This window comes from Engystomops pustulosus, chromosome 6 (assembly GCF_040894005.1).
Source record: "Engystomops pustulosus chromosome 6, aEngPut4.maternal, whole genome shotgun sequence".
Lineage (NCBI taxonomy): Eukaryota > Metazoa > Chordata > Amphibia > Anura > Leptodactylidae > Engystomops > Engystomops pustulosus.
This window is the reverse complement of record NC_092416.1, coordinates 101,744,782-101,770,841: the sequence shown is the minus strand read 5'-3', so window position 1 is coordinate 101,770,841 and position 26,060 is coordinate 101,744,782. Positions and strand designations below refer to the sequence as shown.

General features: G+C 42.8%; 1 protein-coding gene across 2 annotated transcripts in view; it reads right to left on the bottom strand.

Moving 5' to 3' along the window:
* Positions 1-26,060, bottom strand: part of LOC140064054 (sulfotransferase 2B1-like) — a 158,810-nt gene that overhangs the window by 31,255 nt on the left and 101,495 nt on the right. For both annotated transcript variants that reach the window (XM_072110496.1, XM_072110497.1), the window contains one exon: positions 9,702-9,910. In XM_072110496.1, coding sequence (XP_071966597.1) covers positions 9,702-9,910 — 209 coding nt within the window. The remainder of the gene's footprint in view (positions 1-9,701; positions 9,911-26,060) is intronic.

The following is a 26,060-nucleotide window of genomic DNA, read 5'->3' as shown; positions in this document are numbered from 1 at the left end:
GTAATTTATTAATAGCGTCATTCAAGACATAGTAAATGTTCACAATATGATTAAAAAAATGTAGTTAGGCAATTAATGAAAATTGCGTAATGGTTAGTTCATCAGTGTGACATTTACATTGGCCAGTTATAAGGAATGAACATTCCTTGGAAATCTTACGAACAATATAGCCTAATAAGCTTTGTAAAGCAAATTAAATGCAATATTAAATAATTCAGTACTGTAGTACACAGAGGTCACATTAATTCACAAGCATTTTATTCGCTTGTACAGGCATCTTTACTGCTTAACAGTATTCCACTGTGGATAAATCTACATGCAACTATTTTCCCCTGTGCCTGTGCTGGGCAGTGTGCTATAGTTTCTTCCTGCAGCTTGCGGCAGATAGAAAGTCATGTGATAGGAGATCAGTTATTTTGTGTAAGATGCTGATCTCCAGTCACATGACCTTCTGTAGCAGTCCAGAGCAAGCTCTGCCCTTCCCCATTGAGTGTGCCCTGCCTTCGATAGGATCAGTGGGACAGCCTGATCTTGTACTGTGTCAGGGGGCCAATATTATCAGTCCTTTGTTAGAGTTGCCTCCAAATATTGTGCTAATATTGAGTTCTGCGACTGCACAGGGGTCCCGTGATTTCAATGTGATCCCAGAGGCAGAGGGGTTAATAGACATACAGAGAAAATACGATATGCATATTATTTGCAAGTCTGCATATGCAGAGCTAAGATAGCAAATGGATATCAGCTACATGTGTTTCCCAATACCAACAACCTGGCTCACAACTGGAGAAAATGATTAAGCAGATTTGAGAACTTTCTGGAAGCCATCAAAGATAAAAGGAAAAGAGCTTTACTTTTGCACCATGCAGTCTCAGAAGTCTCTAACATATACTGCACGCTACTGCATGCCTCCTAACTTTTGAGAGAGAAATAGGGACAAAAAGCCACTCTCCTTTTTTCTAAACCAAGCCTATTGTCCCACCCGTAAGCATAGTATAATATGAACCTTAATGGCACCTACATAGTATAATGCCCCTTACTTTGGCCAAACCCCCCATGGAACTGTAAAATACCCCCAAATCAACTCTGAAACAAATAAAACCCCTGTTTAATTTTATCCTCCCTTTACATTTAATTTTACATTTTCAACTATTATTTTTCTGGCCAAACTTACACATAATGCTATCTGTACTCCTACCCCTTCCCCTCCTCACATGGTGTGGCCTCCTGTCCTCTATCCTCCTCTACATATGATCTCCTCTCCTCCATCCTCTTCATACTGTGGCCTCCTGTCCACCAGCCTCCTCCTGTAGCCTCCTATCCACCACCCTCCTCCTATAGCCTCCTGACCTCTATCCTCGTCCTGTCACCCAGTCTCCTCCTGTCCTCCAGCTTCTTCCTGTCCTCCAGCTTCTTCCTGTCCTTCAGCTTCTTCCTGTCCTTCAGCTTCTTCCTGTCCTTCAGCTTCTTCCTGTCCTTCAGCTTCTTCCTGTCCTTCAGCTTCTTCCTGTCCTTCAGCTTCTTCCTGTCCTCCCATGAACTCCTGTCCTCCAGTGAACTTCTGTCCTCCAGCCTCCTCCTGTCCTCCAGCCTCCTCCTGTCCTCCAGCCTCCTCCTGTCCTCCAGCCTCCTCCTGTCCTCCAGCCTCCTCCTGTCCTCCAGCCTCCTCCTGTCCTCCAGCCTCCTCCTGTCCTCCCCCAGCCTCCTCCTCCTGTCCTCCAACCTCCTTCTCCTGTCCTCTAGCCTCCTCTTGTCCTCTATCCTCCACTTGTCCTCTATCCTCCACTTGTCCTCTAGCCTCCTCTTGTCCTCTAGCCTCCTCTTGTCCTCTAGCCTCCTCTTGTCCTCTAGCCTCTTCCTGTTCTCCAGCCTCCTCCTGTCCTCCAGCCTCCTCCTGTCCTCCAGCCTCCTCCTGTCCTCCAGCCTCCTCCTGTCCTCCAGCCTCCTCCTGTTCTCCAGCCTCCTCCTGTCCTCCAGCCTCCTCCTGTCCTCCAGCCTCCTCCTATCCTCCAGCCTCCTCCTATCCTCCAGCCTCCTCCTATCCTCCAGCCTCCTCCTGTCCTCCAGCCTCTTCTTGTCCTCCAGCCTCCTTCTGTCCTCCTCCTGCAGCCTTCTGTCCTCCAGTCTCTTCTTTTCCTCTAACCTCCTTCTGCCTCCAGCCGCCTCCTGATTTCCTCCTCCAGCAGCCTCCTAATGTCCTGCAGCCTCCTCCTGATGTCCTCCTCCAGCTGCATTCTGATGTCCTCCAGCCTCCTCCTGTCCTCCAGCCTCCTACTCCTGTCCTCCTCCAGCCGCTTCCTCCAGCAGCCTCCTCCTGTCCTCCAGCCTCCTCTTGTCCTCCAGCTTCCTCTTGTCCTCCAGCTTCCTCTTGTCCTCCAGCCTCCTCTTGTCCTCCAGCCTCCTCCTATCCTCCAGCCTCCTCCTATCCTCCAGCCTCCTCCTATCCTCCAGCCTCCTCCTATCCTCCAGCCTCCTCCTATCGTCCAGCCTCCTCCTATCGTCCAGCCTCCTCCTATCTTCCAGCCTCCTCCTATCTTCCAGCCTCCTCCTATCCTCCAGCCTCCTCCTATCCTCCAGCCTCCTCCTATCCTCCAGCCTCCTCCTATCCTCCAGCCTCTTCTTGTCCTCCAGCCTCCTTCTGTCCTCCTCCTGCAGCCTTCTGTCCTCCAGTCTCTTCTTTTCCTCTAACCTCCTTCTGCCTCCAGCCGCCTCCTGATTTCCTCCTCCAGCAGCCTCCTAATGTCCTGCAGCCTCCTCCTGATGTCCTCCTCCAGCTGCATTCTGATGTCCTCCAGCCTCCTCCTGTCCTCCAGCCTCCTACTCCTGTCCTCCAGCCTCCTACTCCTGTCCTCCTCCAGCCTCTTCCTCCAGCAGCCTCCTCCTGTCCTCCAGTCTCCTTCTCCTGTCCTCCAGTCTCCTTCTCCTGTCCTCCAGCCTCCTCCCCCTGTCTTCCTCCAGCCTCCTCCCCCTGTCCTCCTCCCCCTGTCCTCCTCCCCCTGTCCTCCTCCCCCTGTCCTCCTCCCCCTGTCCTCCTCCCCCTGTTCTCCTCCCCCTGTCCTCCTCCCCCTGTTCTCCTCCCCCTGTCCTCCTCCAGCAGCCTCATCCTGATGTCCTCCTCCAGCAGCCCCCTCCTGTCCATCAGCCTCCTTCTCCTGTCCCCCTCCAGCCACCTCCACCTGTTCTCCAGTCTCCTTCTCTTGTCCTCCAGGCTCCTCCAGCAGCCTCATCCTGATGTCCTCCTCCAGCAGCCTACTCCTGTCCTTCAGCCTCCTTCTCCTGTTCTCCTCCAGTCTCTTCCTCCTGTCCTTCAGTTTCCTTCTCCTGTCCTCCAGCCTCCTCCCCCTCCCGCTATCCTCCTCTAGCAGCTTCCTCCTGTCCTCCAGCAGCCTCCCCCTGCCCTCCAGTCTCTTCCCCCTGTCCTCCAGCGGTCTCCTCCTATCCTTCAGCTTCCTTCTCCTATCCTTCAGCCTCATTCTCCTGTCCTCCTGCAGCCTCCTCCAGTCTCCTTCTCCTGTTTTCAATCCTCTTCCCCCTGCGGGACAGAGCTCAAAAAACGGGACTGTCCCACCAATTCCGGGAATTGTTGGGAGGTACTGCTGCAGACACTGACACCTACAGCAGCTGCTGCAAAACTGTAACAGATTACTTCAACTCTAAACAAAACTTTAGATATGAGAGATACAAGTTTAGGATTAGCTTCCAGAAAAATCCATGGATACCTATGTGACACGGTTAAGGGAATAAGTACATGGCTTAAAAAAAACAATTTAGTATCTCCTCATTCTCTTGGTCTCCAGTCGCCCCATTTTCAGAATATAGGGCTGTGACCAATTTTTTTTTCCCCATTGATATACTTTTAAAAATTTCTTCAGTATTAACATTACATTACCAATTGATCCTGGAACATCTGTGAACATTTACTCAAAGATTTTCTCATATGGATTTAAGATGTTCCTACTGTGGGAACTAAAGATGGGCGAATCGATCCTAACAATTCTAATTTCGTTTAGAGTTTCAGGAAAACTTTGATTCGTCACAAATCCAAAGTTTCCGGTGATTTGTGGGAACAAATTTCAAATCCCCCCCCCCCTTATTAGCAAAATGGCTGTGAGCACAACGTGTTACATGGGGCAGAGAAGTCTGGGAAGAAGAAAGGAACATGGTGGTACTCACTGTATGGGGGTAGTGTTCCTCACTGTATGGGGTTAGTATTCCACACTGTAAGGGGATAGTGTCCCTCACTGTCTGGGGGTAGTGTTCCTCAATGTATGGCAGTAGTGTTCCTCACTGTATGGCTGTATTCTTCACTGTATGGAGGTAGTGTTCCTTACTGTATGGCGGTAGTGTCCCTCACTGTATGGCGGTAGTGTCCCTCACTGTATGGCGGTAGTGTCCCTCACTGTATGGCGGTAGTGTCCCTCACTGTATGGCGGTAGTGTCCCTCACTGTATGCCGGTAGTGTTCCTCACTGTATGCCGGTAGTGTTCCTCACTGTATGCCGTTAGTATTCCACACTGTAAGGGGACAGTGTTCCTCACTGTCTGTGTTCCTCAATGTATGGCAGTAGTGTTCCTCACTGTATGGCTGTATTCTTCACTGTATGGAGGTAGTGTTCCTTACTGTATGGCGGTAGTGTCCCTCACTGTATGGCGGTAGTGTCCCTCACTGTATGGCGGTAGTGTCCCTCACTGTATGGCGGTAGTGTCCCTTACTGTTGGCGGCAGTATTCCTCACTGTATGGGGGTAGTGTTCCTCACTGTATGGGGTTAGTATCCCTCACTGTTAGGCCATAGTGTTCTTCACTGTATGGCTATATTCTCCACTGTATGGTGGTAGTGTTCCTCTTTGTGTGGTTGTAGTGTTCCTCACTGTGTGGCGGTAGTGTCCCTCAAAGTATGGGGGTACTGTTCCTAACTGTATGGCGGTACTGTTCCTCACTGTGTTGGGGTAGATTGGGGTAGTGTTCCTCACTGTATAGCTGCATTCTTCACCATATAGATGAAGTGTTCCTCACTGTATGGTGGTAGTGTTCCTCACTGTATGGCGGTAGTGCTCCTCACTGTATGGTGGTAGTGTTCCTCACTGTATAGCAGTATTGTTCCTTACTGTATGGCGGTAGTGTCCCTCACTGTATGGGGGTAGTGTTCCTCACTGTATGGCTGTATTCTTCACTGTATGGGGGTAGTGCACTCACTTTATGGGGGTAGTTTCCCTCCCAATATGGCGGTAGTGTTCCTCACTGTATGCCGGTAGCATTATTCACTTCTTCATGGCATGCCTGTAGTGTTCCTCACTATATGGCTGTATTCTTCACTGTATGGAGGTAGTGTTCCTAACTGTATGCCGGTAGTGTCCCTCACTGTATGGCAGTAGTGTCCCTCACTGTATGCTGGTAGTGTCCCTCACTGTATGCCGGTAGTGTCCCTCACTGTATGCCGGTAGTGTTCCTCACTGTATGCCGGTAGTGTTCCTCACTGTATGCCGGTAGTGTTCCTCACTGTATGCCGGTAGTGTTCCTCACTGTATGGTGGTAGTGTCCCTCACTGTATGGCGTTAGTGTTCCTGACTGTATGGAGGTAGTGTTCCTCACTGTATGCGGGTAGTGTTTCTCACTGTGTGGCGGTAGTGTCCCTCACCGTATGGCCATAGTGTTCCTCACTGTATGGCTGTATTCTTCACTGTATGGAGGTAGTGTTTCTCACTGTATAGGGGTAGTATCCTTTACTGTTTGGCTGCATTCCTCACTGTGTGGTGGTAGTATTCCTCACTGTATGGCGATAGTGTTCCTCCCTGTATGGGGATAATATTCCTCACTGTATGGCGGTAGTGTTCCTCACTTTATGCCAATAGTGTTCCTCACTGTATGGCTGTATTCTTCACTGTATGGAGGTAGTATTCCTCAATTTATTGCAGTAGTGTCACTCTCTGTATGGCTGCAGTATAACTCACTGTATGATGATAGTGTTCCTCACTGTATGGCTGTATTCTTCACTGTATGGCTGTATTCTTCACTGTATGGCTGTATTCTTCACTGTATGGCCGTAGTTTTCCTCACAGTATGCTGGTAGTGTTCCTCACTGTATGGTGGTAGTGTTCTTCACTGCATGGCAGTAGTGCTCCTCACTGTATGGCAGTAGTGTTCCTCACTGTGTGGCTGTAGTGTTCCTCACTGTATGGCGGTAGTGTTCCTCACTGTATGGGGGTAGTGTTCCTCACTGTATGGCGGTAGTGTTCCTCACTGCATGGCAGTAGTGTTCCTCACTGTATGGCGGTAGTGTTCCTCACTGTATGGCGGTAGTGTTCCTCACTGGCTGTATTCCTCACTGTATGGTGGTAGTGTTCCTCACTGTATGGCGGTAGTGTTCCTCACTGCATGGCAGTAGTGTTCCTCACTGCATGGCGGTAGTGTTCCTCACTGTATGGCGGTAGTGTTCCTCACTGTATGGCGGTAGTGTTCCTCACTGTATGGCGGTAGTGTTCCTCACTGTATGGCGGTAGTGTTCCTCACTGGCTGTGTTCTTCACTGTATGGTGGTAGTGTTCCTCTCTGTATGGCGGTAGTGTTCCTCTCTGTATGGCGGTAGTGTTCCTCACTGTATGGCGGTAGTGTTCCTCACTGTATGGCGGTAGTGTTTCTCACTGTATGTTGGTAGTGTTCCTCACTGTATGGCTGTATTCCTCACTGTATGGCGATAGTGTTCCTCACGGCAGGTAGGTTGTGTTCCTCACTTTATGGTGGTAGTGTTCCTCACTGTATGGCGGTAGGGATACCAAATTTGTATAGGTTTTATAATGTTTTCATACATTTAAAAAAATTAAAACCTCCAGTACAAATTTTTTTTTCTAATTTTGCCATTTTCTAGCGCTAATTACATTTTTATACTTTGGTGTACATAGCTGAGCGTGGTGTCATTGTTTGAGAATTTTGATGGTATTTTCATTGCTATCATTTTAAAGACTGTACAAGCTTTTGATCACTTTTTATTGAATTTTTTATATTTTTCAAAATGGCAAAAAAGTGCCATTATCGACTTTGGGCGCTATTTTCCCTTAAAGGGTTAAACGCGGTGAAAACGTTATTATATTTTGATAGCTCAGGCATTTTTGGATGCAGCTAATGTGTTTATGATTTTTACTGTTTATTTTTATATCCAATTGAGTGCCAAAATCCCCTGTTAAATGTGCTCCGCAGACCCTTAATAAATGAGCACTATTGTATTGAAGGGGTCAAACCGAGGCAGCCTCGGATCGTCGGAAGACCCAAGGCTGTCATAGTGATGGATCTCGGGGGAGTAACGATCCTCGGCAAGATGGGCCCATGCGCCGCCATTTTTTTTAAGCCGTGGGCAAAACTTTGCCGGCAGCGATCTACGGGCTTACACCTGTGATCTGTGCTAGCACCAACTGCGAGTGTTACCGGTAAGCCTTTGCTGCAATATGCAGCCCATGAGCCCTCTCCATGCACCCTCACCCAGCATGTGACGTACCGTTACATCACATGCCGTGATTCGTTATGATTCGATTTGGTTCGAATAGAATTTTCTCAGAAATTTGGCGAACTGGGTTGAATCTAATTTACATAAATTCTCCCATCTCTAGCGGGAAAATTTGATGCTAAAATCAATTACAAAGACAAAAAGAAAACAAGCATCTTACAAGGCTCTGAAGGCTATCTTCTTAGCTACCATACAGCTATGAACATTGGTCTCATTCAGATCATTCACACAATAACTGATCCAGCTGACAATGAAATTCAAATAATGCATGAATTCAAACAATAAATTCTCGTCACTATTTAGTGGACTGGGAAAATTGAAAGTGCACCTTCATGCAGATGAAAGTGTCTGTCCAGTTGCACAAGCTAATAGACGCATTTCCTTTTCTCTAAGAAGGTGTTAGAAGAGCTCCAATGCTTAGAGGACCCAGATATGTTGAAACAGTCACTGCCACATGGGTTTCTCCAATTGTGGTGGTTGCAAAACCAAAAGATCCTCACCAAAAAAAAATTTGTGTTGATATTCGCCTTGCTATTCAGAGAGAAAGACATAGCTCTCCAACAACGAATGATATTATTAATCTACTAAATGGAATAACAATTATTTTCAAAACTGGACCTAAACAAAAGGCTACCATCAGCTGGAACTAAGCCCGGAGTCAAGTTACTTGACAACATTTTCTACACATTTTGGCCTAAGAAGGTACAAGCACTTAACTTTTGGGAGTCTGTTCTGCAGTAGAAATTTTCCAAGATGCCATTCGATGTGTAATCAACCACATTCCCAATGTTTTCAATTATAGTGATGGCATACTGTTCTTTGGTAAAATCTGTTCTTTTGAGTGCTTATCAGCTCAGGGACTCACATTAAATTAAATGTGAATTTAACAAAACTTCTCTAGAGTTTTATGATCATATCTTTTCTGCTGAATACAGCCAATCGTAAAAAGGTACAGGCAGTAAAAATGGCCTCTATTCCTGAGAATGTCAGTGAATTTCGTTCCTTCCCTGGGATGTCCAGCTACTGTGCTACACATTAAAAATGTATCAACAATTAGTGCGCCACTAAGAAACCTTACAAAATAAGGTTGTGAATTCAAGTGGTCTCCAGAATGTCAAACCTCGTTTGAGACTTTTAAAAATGAACTGTGTTCAGCCACAACAATGTTCTATTTTTATCTCGCTTTACACACTAAAATGACTGCGGATGTGAGTCCAGCGGGACTGGGAGCTATTCTAGCACAATACAAACCAACAGTTCAGACCCAAGCATAATTTCATATGTCAGTAAAGGTTTAACAAATACAGAAAGAAAATACACTCAGCCTGAAAAAGAGAGTTTAGCTGTTGTCTGATGATGTCAGCTTTTTCATCTGTTTCTGTATGGAGCTCCTTTTACACAGATCACCAAGCTCTCTTCACGATCTTTGGAAACCCAAGGGCCAAGATTCCAGCTAAAATTGAACAATGGGGTCTACAACTTTAAGGATATAATTACAAAATCATTCACAGACCTGGTGAATACAGAAATCCAGCTGACTACATTTCAAGACATCCTACAGAAGTAGATCAAACTACTCAGTGGTCAACCGAAGAATATATCAACTTTATTACAGCTCATACAGTTCCAAATACTCTTTCAGCTAATCAGTTTGTGACAGCAACCGCACATGACAAGACACTTTGTGCCTTGATACACATTATTCAGAATGGTAAATGGCATGAGATTCAGAGAACAAAGTTTCCAGACCCTGAAATAAGTCTCAAGGAGCTCAAATCCTTCTCATGTGTCTGGAAAGTCAGTCAAAGTCTGATCAACTGGCTCTGGGGCATCATTCATAGCCTGGACAGGGGGAGTCTGGTGTGTCAGGCATAGTCTTGGCAGGCATGTCTGAAGCATCAGACATAGTCTGATATGGGGTCAGTGGCGTTAGCTATAGTCTGGTCTCTGGGTTGAAACAAAAAAAATGCTTAGGCACCCTTTAATGCAAAATTTAAAATTACTATAATTGTCTCAAATTTCATACTCCTCCTTGTATGAAATGAATCCTCCAAAATGGTAAGATGAGTATTATTACTCTTCTGGAAAAATAGTAGTGCAACCTCTGGTAGTAAACTTTCTCTGGGTATACTTCATTGCTTTAATCCATATGCTTAAATTTTCCAATGGTTAATTATTAATACTAGCCACAGTTTACCATTGTACATACCTTTGCCTTAGATTTGAAAAAAGACTTTGCAAATATGTGCTGTGGTAGATGGGAAGATATTATTCTTGGAGAATCCATCTTGCTGATGTACTCTTCAGATCCAGCAGTTTCATACCATGGTGATCTAATATGGATAGGCACAGTTTTGCTTACTGTTGAGTCTCCTTTGTGTTTAATGAGATTTAAAATTTCTATCATCCAATTAGTACCTGTAAAGAATTTGAGATGTTTCATCAATATTTGATTAAATTTTGCAGAGCTACTGGGAAGCTTTTCACATTAATTGGACCATAAGTTTAGTTTGTACTAAAGTTACTATGTCAGATTGATCCCTTGAAATGACAAGGGCAATCACTTTGTTTAGCCATCTTGTTGCAGTGGTTGTTGCCTAAAAAACCCGTGACATCTTCATGACATCGTGGCTTCCAGCAGTGTGGCGGGGAAGTGGAGATATGAAATGTTTCTTCCCAATATAAGGATCAATTCTTATAGTAACACTGACCTAATGGCCAGCAGATATAAAATCACCATAATCTGTAATCGGAATATAAAGGATTTCTTGGAGAGATGTTTTGCCAGCTTCTAAAAAATAAATATTAATATTTTTAGAAAAAAAATGTAAAAAGCTTGAAATCACACCTACTGCTCCAAGGTCAGACAGAAAGGACCTATTGCTGGGGAATCTGATATTATCTTTTTTAACTGGTATATGGGTTGAGGGAGGAGGCAAATAAAGGGGAATTATATAGTGTGATGGCCACAAACTATTATTAATGCTACAAGAAATTTTAATGCAAGAAAACTGTAATTCCACTAATATACATGCATGAGTGGCCGCAACTAGAAGTAGCTCCATTACTTAGCCAGCTTTTCCCTATTATTCTGCAGATATTCTGCCACAATCATACCTGACCCGAAGCTCATAAGATCCTCCCGACGGGTTGCTGCTAAAATGAGCAAATCCAGAGGCTCCAGTGTGGTGGAGAAGTTAAAAAAAAAAACGTTAGACGCGGCCAGACCCAAGATGGCGCTGGCGCCGTCTTGAGGATAAGGATAATGCAGCAACTAATACAGATCTGGAGCCGGAGCTAACACTAAAAGAGCTGTTGGCACAACTGCTTTCAGCGATACAATCTACGACCTCCCTAACCACCAAGATTGAAGAAATCAAAATGGGTTTAATAAGACATGATGACATGCAAAAGCTGCAGAGCCGGGTGAAAGACACTGAACAATGTACATCCCAAGTAGAGGATGGCACAGCCATGATACCCATGCAAATAGTCAGTCTAGAGAGAGCAGTGCAATTGTGATCACAGAAAGCAGATGACCTAGAAGATCCCCTTTGGCTTAACAATGTACATATATTGAGCCTTTCAGAGAGGGTGTAAGGAGCAGACCCCATAAGATTTAAAGAGTCTTGGATAAAAGAGGTACTGCCCAATGTTGAGCTGTCTACTATCTTCACTATTGAGCAAGCCCACAGAGTACTGGCGAAGCCACCGATACCAGGGACCCCTCCTGGCCTGGGTTTTGTGTAGCAAGGACCGTGACACTATATTAAAAGCTGCTAGACATACTGGCACCATCTCGTATCGGAACACCAACATCTCTTTGTTTCCAGATTTTGGCTGCTTTACAAAAGTCAAGAGCTTTGTTCCTGAGAGTGAAGAAGCGCCTTCAAGAATCGCAAATACCCTAATCTATAGCTTTCAATGCCCATCTTAGAGTAATATGCGTGGAAAAGGTGTCGTTTTAAACTTCACCATCAGATGCGGACAACTGGCTGAACACTCTATGTAGACCGGGCCATTAGGAGATTGGTTATGTCGAGTTGTTTCTTCCCATCGGATATACTTTCTTATCACACATTGATCGAGGAGGATGAGTATACTTACCTGGACTGCGGGTATTAACAGAAAAAAATTGTTTACTGCACCATAAAGCCTGCTCGGCATTACCTTTATGTACACATGCTGTATGTATTGGGGGTTCCCCCCCAATTAATTAGGTCATTCTGTGAAAGGGATACAGATGATGGTGTGCAACACCATATTGTTATACTGGGGCTTATCTTCCTATTTAGGAGGTTAATTATATACAAAACAGGCACATGGTGTAGAAGGTATGACGGGGAAGTAATTTTTGTTTATTTCACAGTAGAGGGCTGAGCTGATAGTAGTTTTGTGTAACATACACCTAATAACGCGACCCTGTTGCAGTGCTATCCAGAATATCTAGCGAGATAGGTATTTTAGAGGCTTTGCGCAGACTTATATGTATCAAAAAGCAACTGTTCTCAGGCAGGAATTGAGTTACTTAAGTGACATAGTTTTCCCCACTCACTCCCTCCCGAGAACAGCGTTAGATGCCAAAATCACTGTAGAAGATTTGCAGGAGGCTCTCTCGATCGATGACTTATGGAAAGGCATTGGGTCCCTGCTAGCATTGTTACAGGCCTCATTTGATAACCATGGCTTGGCAGATTCTTTTTACAATACCATTTTTGTGGTCATTCTTAAACCAGATAAAGAACCTACGGAATGTGGCTCATGTAGACCCATTCCACTACTGAATATGGATTACAAAATCCTCACTAAAGTCTTGGCAATGCGTCTAAACAAGGTGGTAACATCCTTAGCAAATTGTGACTACTCCGGCTTCATCCCAGACAGGAGCACCTCAGATAATTTGAGACGAGCCCAGATAATAGCACAGGTGGGATATATTAGACAGGAGGACTGGGTCTTGGTCTCACTAGATATGGCCGAGGCCTTTGACTCTGTTGAGTGGAATTTTCTTATAGCTGTACTGGAAAAATTTGGGATAGGTACAGGATTCAGTAAATGGGTTTCCCTTTTGAATCTTTGTCCTCAAGCCCGAATAGCAATTAATAATAACTGAGAACTGACACCCTACATAGTTAATTTTAAGGTATGGGTATCACTACCCCTCTGTGTAGCGGGTAGAATCAATTTGGTAAAAATGTTGGTGCTGCCCAAATTATTATAAAGGCGGTCCCCTACTTAAGGACACCCGACTTACAGACGACTCATAGTTACAGACGGACCCCTGCCCACTGTTACCTCTGGTGAAGCTCTCTGAAGGCTTTACTATAGCTCCAGATTGCAACAATCATTTTAAAAGTGTCTGTAATGAAGCTTTATTGATAATCCTTGGTCCAATTACATAAAAAAATGTTGAAACTCCAATTGTCACTTGGGCAAAAAAAAATTGTCTGGATCTACAATTATAAAATATACAATTTGGACTTACATACAAATTCAACTCTGTGGTTCATCACTCTCTAAGCTCCAACTTGCTAAACTGCAACGCCCAAATTCTATGGGGGTATGGCGCTCCCGAACATGTTTTTGTATTATCTAGCAGGCCAACTCAAATACCTCCCTGGTAGGTTAACCCCCGGCATCCTTCCAAACCCCGAGAGTAGGTTAGCTGAATACTTAGATGCCAAATGCCTTTGGTCTATCCTAAATGGACAGAGAGGGGTGAACAAAATAATTACTTCCTGTCCTTAAGGTGGCTAAGACGGTGAGGCAAGAGTCCTGTACCCATTCAATGAGAGTCCAGAGGAGACGCCACTGTGGTATAATGATGGTTAACCACAGCTAAAACAGTTACCTGATGCCGACTTGTGGCATACCTTAGGAGTACGTACTATGGGAGATTTGTTTAGAGATAATGTGTTTGCTTCATATGACCATTTAGAAACTCGGCTTCCTCCCACATCCCGAGAGTAGGTTAGCTGAATACTTAGATGTCAAATGCCTTTGGTCTATCCTAACAGACAGAGAGGGGTGAACAAAATAATTACTTCCTGTCCTTAAGGTGGCTAAGACGGTGAGGCAAGAGCCCTGTACCCATTCAATGAGATTCCAGAGGAAACCCCACTGTGGTATAATGATGGCTTACCACAGCTAAAACAGTTACCTGATGCTGACTTGCGGCATACCCTAGGAGTACGTACTATGGGAGATTTGTTTAGAAATAATATGTTTGCTTCATATGGCCATTTGGAAACTGAATTATAATTACAGCGCACCCATTTTTGAAAAGATTCTTACAATTAAGGCACACAATACAAACCCACTTCCCAGAAACCAGACAAGTTGTATCCTCTGATAGGGATAGTGAAATCCCAGGGAGTAGGGGGTATCATATCCACAATTTAAGAGCTGCAACCTCTTGGGCTGAACTGATTCCTGAAATGAATAAGGACATTGGGGCAAATTTATTTACCTGGTCCTGTCGCGATCCCCGATTTGGACGGTACGAAGATCAAGTCGGGCGCAATTCACGAAGCTCGTGCGCCCAAGTTCTTGCATCTGTCGCTTCTCCGCAGAGGTCCGCCGCAGTTCTCTTTCTTTTTCCCGGTGCTTGTAAGTGTGTCTCTTGCAACACAATTTGAAACGTTAAATCCCGCGCATAGACTGAATCCGTTGGGTTGTCCAATGGCCCACCCACCAATTTCTGTTGTGTGCAAGCCGGCACCAATTCTCCAAAATCCGCTCACGTGTGCCAAAATCCCCTGTTAAATGCGGGGCAACTCAGAAATCGTCGATAAACCCTACGAAAATGCGCTCAGTGGACCCTTAGTAAATGTGCGCAATTGTGTCAGAGATTCTCGATTCACACCAATATGTTTCTCCATCTATAAACAACAAATTAACACAGCTATACATCATGCATCAAAATTACTTGAGGCAGCCTCCACCTATACAAAATGGGGAGGTTGACGTCCTCTTAATTCTTAAGGTGTTCCACCTTGCCAGCAGATTTCTGGCACATGATTTGGTCATATCACTATATTTCCTCGTTCTGGTCTGCTGTTATTGAGATTCTCTCTAATTTACTCTAAAGACCAATACCTGCCACCCCACTTATTTGCCTTTTTTGGCATTCTAAATTAGATAGAATGAATATTTCTTAGAGAAGTCCTATTCGTTGCCAGAAAATCCATCGCCTTGAGATGAATGGACAACTTACCTCCCACCTGCTTACAATGGAAGAACCCAATTGTCCCATATAACAAAATAGTTTATAACAATAGGGGGCGTTTAGATAAATTTAGTAAAGTTTGAGAGAAATGGTGTGACTCCACCCTGACATCTTATACCACAGCCGAATTGCAACGTAACATCAGATAACAGTGAAACACAGCCTAAGCTTGTTTTTTTTTTTTTTTTTTTTTTTTTTTTTAATTTAATTTAATTTATTACAAAGGCATACATATACATAATGAACAGTAAATATTGAAAGCCGCATATGGCCTACAGACATTACATGAATAAAACTTACGAACAAAGACAATTGCCTTTTATTTTTTTGCAAGGTTTATTTCAGTAATAATATCATACAAAAAAAGACAAGCATTATTTTTTTTTTGCAGCTGTCTGGGAGGGGCAAGTGTTTCACATCTCAAATGGATTCGTTTTCAGCGTCCTGCTAGATAGGGCTATCTAGTGCATTTTTCTGATGCATCTAGGGACTAAATTCAACTCAAGGGCCAGAGCCAGTTTTTGGCAAATTCGAGAAGGGAGAGTTCTCCCACAGGGACCATCTTTCTTTTATTTTACGGAAATGTGTATAATTTGTGGCCATAGTTACTTCATAATGCATATATGTGTTAACTTTATTACAAACATCTATTATATCTAATTTTTGTTCTGTTTTCCAATTTGACACTATGCACTGCCTTGCCGCAATCAAGATGTATGTAACAATCCATCTCTGGGCTACCCGAAATACATCCATCCCTAGGTGGAGTAAAGCTAGTTTAGGGGAAAGGGCGTTGTGAGAATGTGTCACCGTATTAATCAGATTCCCTATTTGTGCCCAGAATGGGATCAGTTTTAGACATGACCAGCATGTGCATTTGGTCACCTTTGGTTCGGCATCCCCGCCAACATAGATGAGTGGAATAGGTGCCTCCCCTGGCTAGATTCTCTGGTGTGAGATACCATCTTAAATGCATCTTTTTTTATCTGTTCTATATGATTAATGCATAATGAACAATGGGCTGTCCATGTGAGAGTTTCTGTCCATTGTTCTATATCTGACTCCCATTTTAGCATATAGTTCAGCTTGTCTGCCCTATTTTACATGAAAAGTTTTAATGAAAGTATCATATGCCAATGATATGCCCCTTAATATTTCCCCTTGTGGGTCAAATAGGTTCCGCAGATGACGCAACTGGAATTTATTTTCTTTTTTCGTTTCCGTTAAAACGCTTCTCACTTGGAGATATTGAAAGAAGACCTTGTTGGGGAGATCAAATTGCCTCTTTAGATGTTTAACCCATTAATGACCGCCGTATCGGCTTTTTACGGCGGTCACTAAGGGTACTTCTTCTGACGCGTACGCCTTTCTACGGCGGCACGTCAGAAGAAGATTTCGGGACACCGGGTCTTGCTGGTGCCGGTGTCGGGCTGTGATATCACAGCCCAGACACGGCACTAACACCCGGGATCGGAAAAACTCCCGGGTTTTTAACCCCTTACACGCTGCGGTCAAGCATGACCGCGGCGTGTAAGCGTGTCCCCTGTGGATCGGACCCCCCCGGTGTTCTTACCAGGGGATCCGATCCCTCCTGCCGTTGCCCCGGGTCCCGACGAGTGACTCGGGGCTGTCGGCTCCTCTCTGTGCTGGGTTCTGCCTTCCTGGCAGTGTGCCCGTACTCGGCCGTGTGCCCGTACAGCAGGTTACCACCACATATGGGGTATCAGTAAACTCGGGAGGAATTGGGCATCAAGCGTTGCAGTGCGTTTCATCATTTAATTTATTCTGAAACTGTCAGTTTGGCCTAAATGAATGTATTTTCCAAAAAAATTCTATAGTTTCTAAATCGCAGGTCCATATTTTTTAAACCATGTGAAACACTTAAAGGGTTAATAGACTTAATAGAAGTTGTTTTACATATGTTGAGGGGTGAACTTTCTATAGTGGGGTAATTTATGGGGTTTTACTATTACTTAGGCCTTACTAAGTCACTTGAAAGCTGAGTTGTCCCTCAAAATGTGAGTTTTGGCAATTTTCATGAAAATAAGAAAAATCGCACCTAAAGTTCTGCACCTCATAACATCCTAGAAAAATGACTGGAAGCATAAAATATCATCCCAACATAAAATAGATATTCTGTAAATGTTAATTGTCAAACTTTTTGGGTAGTTTTACATCTTGTCTGGAAACCAGAACATTTCAAACTTGGAAAATGAAGAATTTTTACAAACTTTTGCCAAATTTTCACTTTTTTTCAGAACGAAACGCAAAACTTATCACTTAAATTTTATAACTAACATGAAGTACAATGTGTCACGAGAAAACATTCTCAAAATCACCCGGATATGTTAAAGCGTTCCGAAGTTATAACCAATTATCGTGAGACATGTCAGATTTGAAAAATCGAGTCTGGTCATTGAGCTGAAAACTAGTGTCGGTGATAAGGGGTTAAATAATATTTCAAAGCTGTGCCCTCGTACAAATCAGCTATTTTGTGTATACCTCTATTAACCCAAAAATCCAATCTCATATTGGGAACCAAAAGTTCTATCGCCCTAATTGTTATTTGATTTCTATTCAGTCCTATATTATCCACTTTTCCCTTCCAACTTTTCAAAGTGTGTTGTAGTGTAGGAAGGGTTGGATGGGATCTCAGAATCCCCAAGAAGACAGCTTCCATCATAGCTCTTATTGATCTCCCATCAACAAAACTCTCCTCCAGCCTCCTCCATTTTTGGTCTCCTGTCTGATTCCAACATTCTCTTAATGAGTCCACAGAGACTGCTTTATAATATACTGCAATATTTGGCATTGCTAGTCCTCCCTCTTCAAGAGGGTAGTACAAATTTGCCCTTGCTACCCGTGGTTGCTTATTGTTCCATACAAAATTATTTAACGTTGTCTGAATGTCTTTTAAGGCTTTATTCGAGATTGATATCTGTAGGCAGCGAAGTACATACAAAATCTTTGGTAAAGCTGTCATCTTGCTGAATTGGATTCTTGCCACCCAGGATAGATATATCTTTCCTAATTTATCAAAGTCTGTTTTAAGACTAGCTTTCAACTTAATTACATTTTTCTTGATAGTTTCATTTATCGATGGGCACAAAATAATTCCTAAGTATTTTATTCCTTCTGGCCTCCATATAATGCCGCAGGACAATGACAAGTCTCGGCATGTTATAGAAGGGACATTTATCGGCATGGGGACAGACTTTTTTATGTTCAGTTTATAGTATGATATATTTGAAAACTGCTTAAGGGTCTGTATCAGATTGGGAAGTGACTTTTTGGGGTTGTGACATGTAATGATAACATCATCGGCATATAAAGAGATTAGGTGTCTTTCTCTCCCCACTGGGATGCCCGCAATTCCCGAGTTAGATCTTACTCTTTCCGCCAAGGGCTCCATTATTAGGCAAATATTAATGGAGATAGAGGGCAGCCTTGATGGGTCCCACTGGATATATCAAATGGCGATGACAAAAAACCTGATATCAAAACCCTTGCTGAAGGAGCAGAGTAGAGAGCCAGAATTGCCTTTTGCATTTGATCAACTATGCCGAATTTAGTCAGAACTTCCTTTAGATAGCCCCAGTGCACCCTATAGAAAAGCCTTTTTGGCATCTAGGGATAAGAATGCAGCTGGGGCACCCGAGGATTTTGATGCATATATGAAATCGATCATTCTCCTGGTCGCGTCCCTAGTTTGCCTCCCATATACAAAGCCTGTTTGATCTGAGGAAATTAAACTAGGTATTATTCTTTCCAACCTCTTAGCCAAGATTTTAGCATATATTTTTAGGTCGCAATTAATTAAAGCTATTAGCCTATAATTTTCTGGATATGGATTTGGATTATCTTGTTTTGGGATTGCTCTGATTATAGCTTCTGAGTTCATCCTTGAGACAGCCCCCTTGTCCTGCCAGACATTAAAGGTTCTTACTAGAAATGGACTCAGTGACTGAGCAAAATTAGAGTAAAACATATTTGTTAGGCCTTCAGGTCCTGGGGCTGAGTTTAAGTTAAGTCCCTTTATAACTATATTTAGTTCTTCTTTACAGAAAGTAGTTGCTAATTGCTTTGCTTGTTCTGCAGATATCCTTGGGAGTGATAGAGCAGAGAGAAATTTCTGAATTTCCTCTGTAGTAGGTTGAGGAGTATCTTAATCATCTTTCAGATTATACAGTGTTGAGTAGTATTTCCTGAAGGCTTCGGATACTTCCCTAGGGTCTCTCAGATGGGTTTTGTTTACCTCTTGGAAAAGATTTATTCTCTCCTTAGCTATTTTTTTCTTAATCTTTTTTGCATCTCTCCTAACATATAATTTTGTGATTTTATTTTCCTAATTGATCTTTCATAGTCTGATAGCGTCACTCATCTTAATGTAGCTCTAAGTGGCATTAATTTATTGCTAGTGTTTTCCAAGGGGTTTAGTTTATTCGAGTTTTCCAACATAGCAATCTGGCGTAAAATTTCTTGGATTTCTCTATTTTTTGCTCTGTTTTGACCTGCTGCTACTTGTTTGAATATCTCTTTTATGTGTAATTTATAAGAGGAATATAGGGATTCATTAGAGACTTCTTTATTGTAATTAGTGTTCATAAACTCTTCTGTAAATCAGGTTCTGAGTGTCTTCATTTTTTAGAATGGCGTCATTCAACCTCCAGGGAATGTTTGTGAAGGAGATAGAGCCTTCCTTAATGGTTAAGAATACTGGGGCATGATCTGCCCAAGTTATTTGTCCACTCTTAGAGTGTAGGCATGATGTTAATGCTGAGTTGTTGACCAAAAGGAAGGCTATCCTTGAGTACGAGCGGTGTCTAGCAGAATAGAAAGTGAAGTCCCTTTCTTCGGCATGGTGGTATCGCCACACATCATGCCATTTCTCTTCATTTATAATTTGTGCTAGGTCTCCTTTATCACCTCTCGTGCCCAAGGAACAGTCCACTCTTCGGTCCGGGGGGGGGGGGGGCATTAAAATCTCCCATTATAATAATTTTCCCCTTAGCATTTTGGTCTAATAAGGCTGCAATTTTTTTTTAAAAGGTTTTTTGGCCTCTACTTGGGGCATATATTACCGCGAAAGTGTATGGGATATCATTAATTTCCCCTATAGCGATAACGTACCTTCCTTCATCATCAACCAATTTCCCCGTGAGAGTGAACATTAGAGTGTGTTTAAACATTATTTTTTGGCGTTAGCTGTTGTGCAAATAATCATAGGGAAATCTTGGTGGTGGAGGCTTGCCTCATCCTTTTTAAGAAGATGTGTCTCTTGTAGACCCAGTATGTCTGCTTGTAATTTAGTTATTTCTTTCGATAGTAGGCTGCGTTTGTATGGTGAATTCAGCCCGTTAACATTCAAAGACATTATTTCAATAACCATATCTGTGACTCAATCTTCAATGCAATTAATCCACCATAATTTATTTTATTTACATTGCCCCTCTCAGAGCTCGTTTCAGCAAAATTAACAAACACAAATACATAAACAGTTAAATATAACACACCAAATTTCCTAATTCAACTAATTTCTTAGCTGGAATAGACTTTAACAATTCCAATGTTGACGTACTGGATATTGGGCAAAAAATCACCAAGGGGATGGGGGTCCTCCTCCTTTGTTTGGAAGAAAGAGGTCCCATTCCGCTCGGTGTCTCCACTTAGAGGGTTTAACCTCCCCTCCATCCTCCCCATTTTCTCATCCTTCTTCTGACCACTCCTGGTCCACTCTTTTAAGTTCTCTCTTTGTGTCAGTGGTCGATTTTAACAGTCCCCACTTTTTAATTAACTTTTTTATATTAATACATGTAAAGCTGGTGTTATCCTTTGTTATAATTCATTTTACTGGGAAACCCCATTTGTATGCCAAGCCATTAGTTTTTTTCCTGGATTCTTGTATAAGAAGATTTTTCGTTTTAAAAAAATGCATCCTAAGGATTGTATCTCTTGGGGTGTCTGCTTTTAAATGTTTTGGTTTTGGGATCCTGTGAATACGGTCTATTGTTATATCAAATTTTTTTGCTTCAGGAAGTATTGTGGATATAAATTTCTCTACATAGTCCTCCAAAGCCGAGTCTTGGACTGCTTCTGGAATGCCTCTTAGACGAACATTATTTCTTCGCGATCTATCTTATAAGTCTCCCATTTTTAACTCAAGTTCTGCTGGTTTACCTTCTAAATCTTTGTGGGAGATCAGTAAAGTATTATGCGATGATGTTATTTCATTTAGTTTTGTTTCAACCTGGTCTATTCTTTCCCCAATTGACCTTACTTCTTTTTGTAACTCCCCCATCATACCCTGCATTCTAGACAAAATCTTAGTCTCAAATCTATCAAACATATTTTGCATCACTTCTACTTTAAGCAGCGGTTGTGGATTTTCATTCGTCATACTCAATTTAATAGTAGTTGGTAGATTTTGGTCACCCTTCAGCGAAAATGCCATCTCTAATGGTTGGGCATCTCTATGAGAAGAGGGAGAGGAGTGGGCAGTAAGCTGGGGGTGGAAGTTAAAACGCAGGCCTAAGCTTGTGATAGGCACCCTTTTCCTTAATCTAAACTTGTATTTTAAGAGTAGAGATCCCCGCCCCCCTGGACCACACCCCCCATGTTTCTGCTAAGAGGGGATGTTTATTAAATTTTTATGTTAGTTCTTAAAGATTTATGGTACTGTACTTTAATCAGGCTTCCATAACTGTATGATTACCCTGTTTAAGATGCTTGTACTATTTCACAGTTTATTGGAATATGATGCAGATGATGTAAGACACTGAAAGCAACTCTGTAACATAGATGCTTTATTGATTCAAATTGTATTGTATTGTATAGTCATATATATATTGTTCAATAAACATTTTAAAAAATAGAATAGTTTACTGGAATACCAGAAAGACAATCACATCTCGCTAAAAATGTTGGTGTTTACAAAACATCCCATTACATCCTATTAATCTCATTTCACACTTAAAGTGTAACTGTAATGTTTTTTTTCCCACAAACAATAGCTCTTGGGATGTAAACAACTTTGCTGATTATCTTTGTTACCAATAATATGCAGCAGTTTCTTTGCTGTCCACCTCAGATTACCTCCGTGCTGCAATGGCTGCTTCCTCTCCATGTGCAAATAAGCCTTATGAAGTTGTAGCTTGTTTACAATATATTTCTCAGGTGGTTTCATGGGAGGGGAGGAGCTGTTTCTCACAGAGTAGGGGGTCATGGGGCAGTGAATGTAGAAGAGCTAGATGTGTACAGAACAGTGAATGCAGATGTCTCCTGCACAGAATAGTGAGGTACAAGGTATCTCTGTTTCCTATCAGAACCCTACATCCAGTCTGTGATTCTACAGAACTTTATCCGTCTGTCTCCTGTCCTTATGCTGCTACCTTACCCCACTTTGTCATCAGCAGTATCAGCTCTGTGGAGATAAGCTATTAACCCTTAGTGCTCACACAGTACAGGCATAGACTTCATGTACTTATAATTTCTACCACTTATTACATGTTCCCTGATCCTCCATGTGATGGAAGCTGCCAGGCTGTCACCTTATACTCCCTGTATGTGTACTATGCAGTGTTCAGTGGATTTACATGTGGCAAACTAAATGGATTTAATGCTAAATTACTTTGAGAGAGAACACAGGGCATCATGGTATCTCTGGGCAGGCTAACTGTCCTCAGCCTGAGGGCAGAGACTGACAGATATTAGTCTCCGCCCACTTCACCTCTTCTGAGAAAGATTTTTGTCAAACACTTTTAGAACATAAAATGCCATAACTTTGGAAAGAAAAGGGTGATCAGCACAAATTAGGCAGCATTCTGTTTGTTTTCAAAGGGGGAATCACATATAATAATTTGGTAAAATCACTATAATTTACAGTAAAGCTTTAATACTGATTTCATTACCAATATCATTTATGTAACCTTTGTCTCTGTTAGTAGTTGAAACTTTTCTTTCTATTTGATAATGAAAACAGTCATTAAACAGTTTAACAAGATTTTACATCTACTAATTGAATCTTGCTATGTAATTGTACATTGTGATGTATACAAATGTACATGTACCTGTTCATACTAAAACCAAAAAATAATTAACATAAAAAAGGTAATTAAACTCTGAGGAAGCCACTGATATGGCATTACTGACTGGGGACATTAAAGGGGCATTATACAGTGTGATGGCAGCAAGGAACATTATATGTCCCTCTCTGTCTGTGTCTCTCGGTTTTGTCTCTCTCTGTCAGGCTGTCTCTCTGTCTGTCTCTCTGTCTGTCTCTCGGTTTGTCTCTCTGTCTGTCTCTCGGTTTATCTCTCTCTGTCTGTCTCTTTATCTGACTGCCTCCCTGACTGTCTCCCTCCCTGACTGTCTCCCTCTCTCTGTTTGTCTCTCTGTCTCTCTCTGCATTTCTTTCTCTCTGTCTGCCTCTGTCTCTCTTTCTGACTCTATCTGTGATAATATTGCACCAGCTTTAGATTTTTTCCATTGTTTCTTGTCTTTTTTTATTTTATTACTGACTAAAGTACAATACAGGCATGATACTCCATTTGACAGAGCAAATGGTATTTAATCTTTACAACCTGCCACTGTTAGTTGAGCCGTGACCACCCCAGGAGGTCTCTTTGTGACCAAATATTTGGAAGAAGCCTGTTTGTGTACCAAGGGTGAGCATTCACACCTTGCAACACTTGCAAAGAAGAGGAGATAAAGGATTAGAAGGCATGTGGGTTGCTTTGGCACCAAAAAGCCAGGACAGACAATAGAGATATCATAGCTGTCCGTAACTGGGACATAATTCATAATTATGGGCCCTCAGTTACAGGGGAGTTATAGGATCGAGATACCCTTAAAGCTTAGCTGTATAGAAACCCCGTCCAAATGCAGAACATGCCTAATTTTAGGTCTAGACACCCCAATTTTGGTATGGGGTAAGAAGTAGCAAGGTACCCTGATAATTAGAAACAATGGCATTGACAATGGGTTTTGCCATTTTTCAATCAAAAGTTATGGGATTTTAATAAAAACCAAGACACAAAGTACCTCTCTGGAGGGAGGAGGAAATGCAGACTTCCAGAGTGGAGGTCAGCCAGGGAGTGTAGGTCAAAAACCCACTGCGTTTTAATAAGTGAATCTGAAAAAAGGCTTACGTTACCAGGTTCCTTAATGTAGCCTATGTAGTGATTGCATGTTCTGTGTGAATCATCAGTATCCATTATCTGTGTGGTTGAGGTGCCTACGCTTGAGTAATTCATGGGTGGTGGCAATGAGTTGGTCTGGGTGCTGATTGCTTGGGAGTAAATTTAGCGCAAGGACACCATTTTGTCTAAGTGGCCTAAATTCTGGGACTCCATAGTGTAGGTGCACCCCATAGTTGGACTCAATCAAAGCTCAGAGCTGATATCAGTGACCTGTGGCAAAAAGATGAGATGTGTTTGCTTGCTAACTGCAACAGGAGCCAACAGACAATAGCTCCTGTATATGGAGGTTAAAAAGTGTATTTTGTTAAGCGTGGGGTGAAAATTTCAATTCAAAACCTAGTCTTTGACGCTCACAAGGAGTGGCTGTGCAAAATTTGGTGATTTTATGTTTGCTAAAGATTCCTTTAGCAGACATACACACACATGCATACACTCAGCTTTATCTATTAGACTAGCCGTAGCTTCTGACATTGCCCAGGATAGTAAATAACTGCTCTTAGCTATAACAAAATAAAGTGGGTTAACAAAAACCCACTTTATGTGTATCTCTCTCTTTTTTTTCTGTCTATTGGCTGTCTGTTTGGACTGTGTCTCTGTCTGTCTCGGACTGCCTCTGTCTGTCTCTGGATTGTCTTTCTGACTGTATGTTATATCTCTGTATGTTTCTCTGTATGTGACTGTCTTTGGCAGAGCTTGCTGTATCTATTACTGCCCTCCTGTATTTGTTCGATCCGAGTAATAGAGGAAGCAAAAAAATCATCAAGGTGATGATTTCGACCATTCCTCGAAACACTATGCTTTGTGAAACCTTTGGTTACATTACTTTGATGGTTATGCATTTTTAGATTCAATGGTTATATTGTACAGCCAATGTATTGTAATCCACACAAACATTCTAATATTATATATTAGATATTATGTAGGACTGGATATCGTTCTCATTACCATTCCAGATGAGTTATAAATAGAGATGAGCGAGCACTAAAATGCTCGGGTACTCGTTATTCGAGACGAACTTTTCCCGATGCTCGAGTGCTTGTCTCGAATAACGAGGCCCATTGAAGTCAATGGGAGACTCGAGCATTTTTCAAGGGGACCAAGGCTCTGCACAGGGAAGCTTGGCCAAACACCTGGAAACCTCAGAAAAGGATGGAAACACCACGGAAATGGACAGGAAACAGCAGGGGCAGCATGCATGGATGCCTCTGAGGCTGCTTAAACGCACCATTATGCCAAAATTATGGGCAACAGCATGGCCATGACAGAGTGACAGAATGAAGCTAGATAGCATCTAAAACATCCAATAATTGACCCTGACACTATAGGGGACGGCATGCAGAGGCAGCAGCGGCAGGCTAGAGAGTGTCATGGCGACATACCCTAAATGGACTCAGGCTTCAAACCAATGGGTGGCAGAGAGGAACCAAAGGAGGTGAGCAAGAAGCGCTGAAATTATTTCCTCTGTGAACAAAAGGTTGACGGTATATTTAGTCGATAACACAGCATGGTGGCGACATAGTGACCAAGTTCCATAACGTATGTGGTGAAACACCCGAAAAATGAGCCTGACACAGCTCGTTTGATAAGGGGACGACATTTGGAGGCAGCCATGGAGAGGACTTCCATGATTAAGAGCGACAGTATGGGGCATCCATATTGCGCTTCTATGATTGCAACTGCAGGTCTCCAGCATGGCGGCGACAGACGCGCCGAGTTCCACTATGTATGTGGTGAAACACCTGAAAATTCTGCCTGACACAGCTCGTTTGATAAGGGGACCATGTATGGAGGCAGTGAACTAGTAGTAGATTAAAGGTGCTGCAGTTAAACCTATGTTAGTTGGATCTTGGGATGGAGCTGGCGCTCCGCTGCCAGGCGAGCTTTCGCCAATCCAAGCCCCTGTCTCTAGGCTACTCCCCAAACAGCACTTCTAAGAACCTTTTGTATAAGATCAAGTGTAGTAGCGTTCTTATAAGTTTGGGATATGGCGGGTGAGGGGAATGTAAACAGATGCGCAAGAAGCGCTGAAATAATATCGGTAAAGGATAAAAGTTTGCCAGTATATTTTGTGGATTACACAGCAGGGTGGCGACAAAGTTAACAAGTTTCATGTGGAATGCCCTGTAATAGCTCTTGGGAGGTG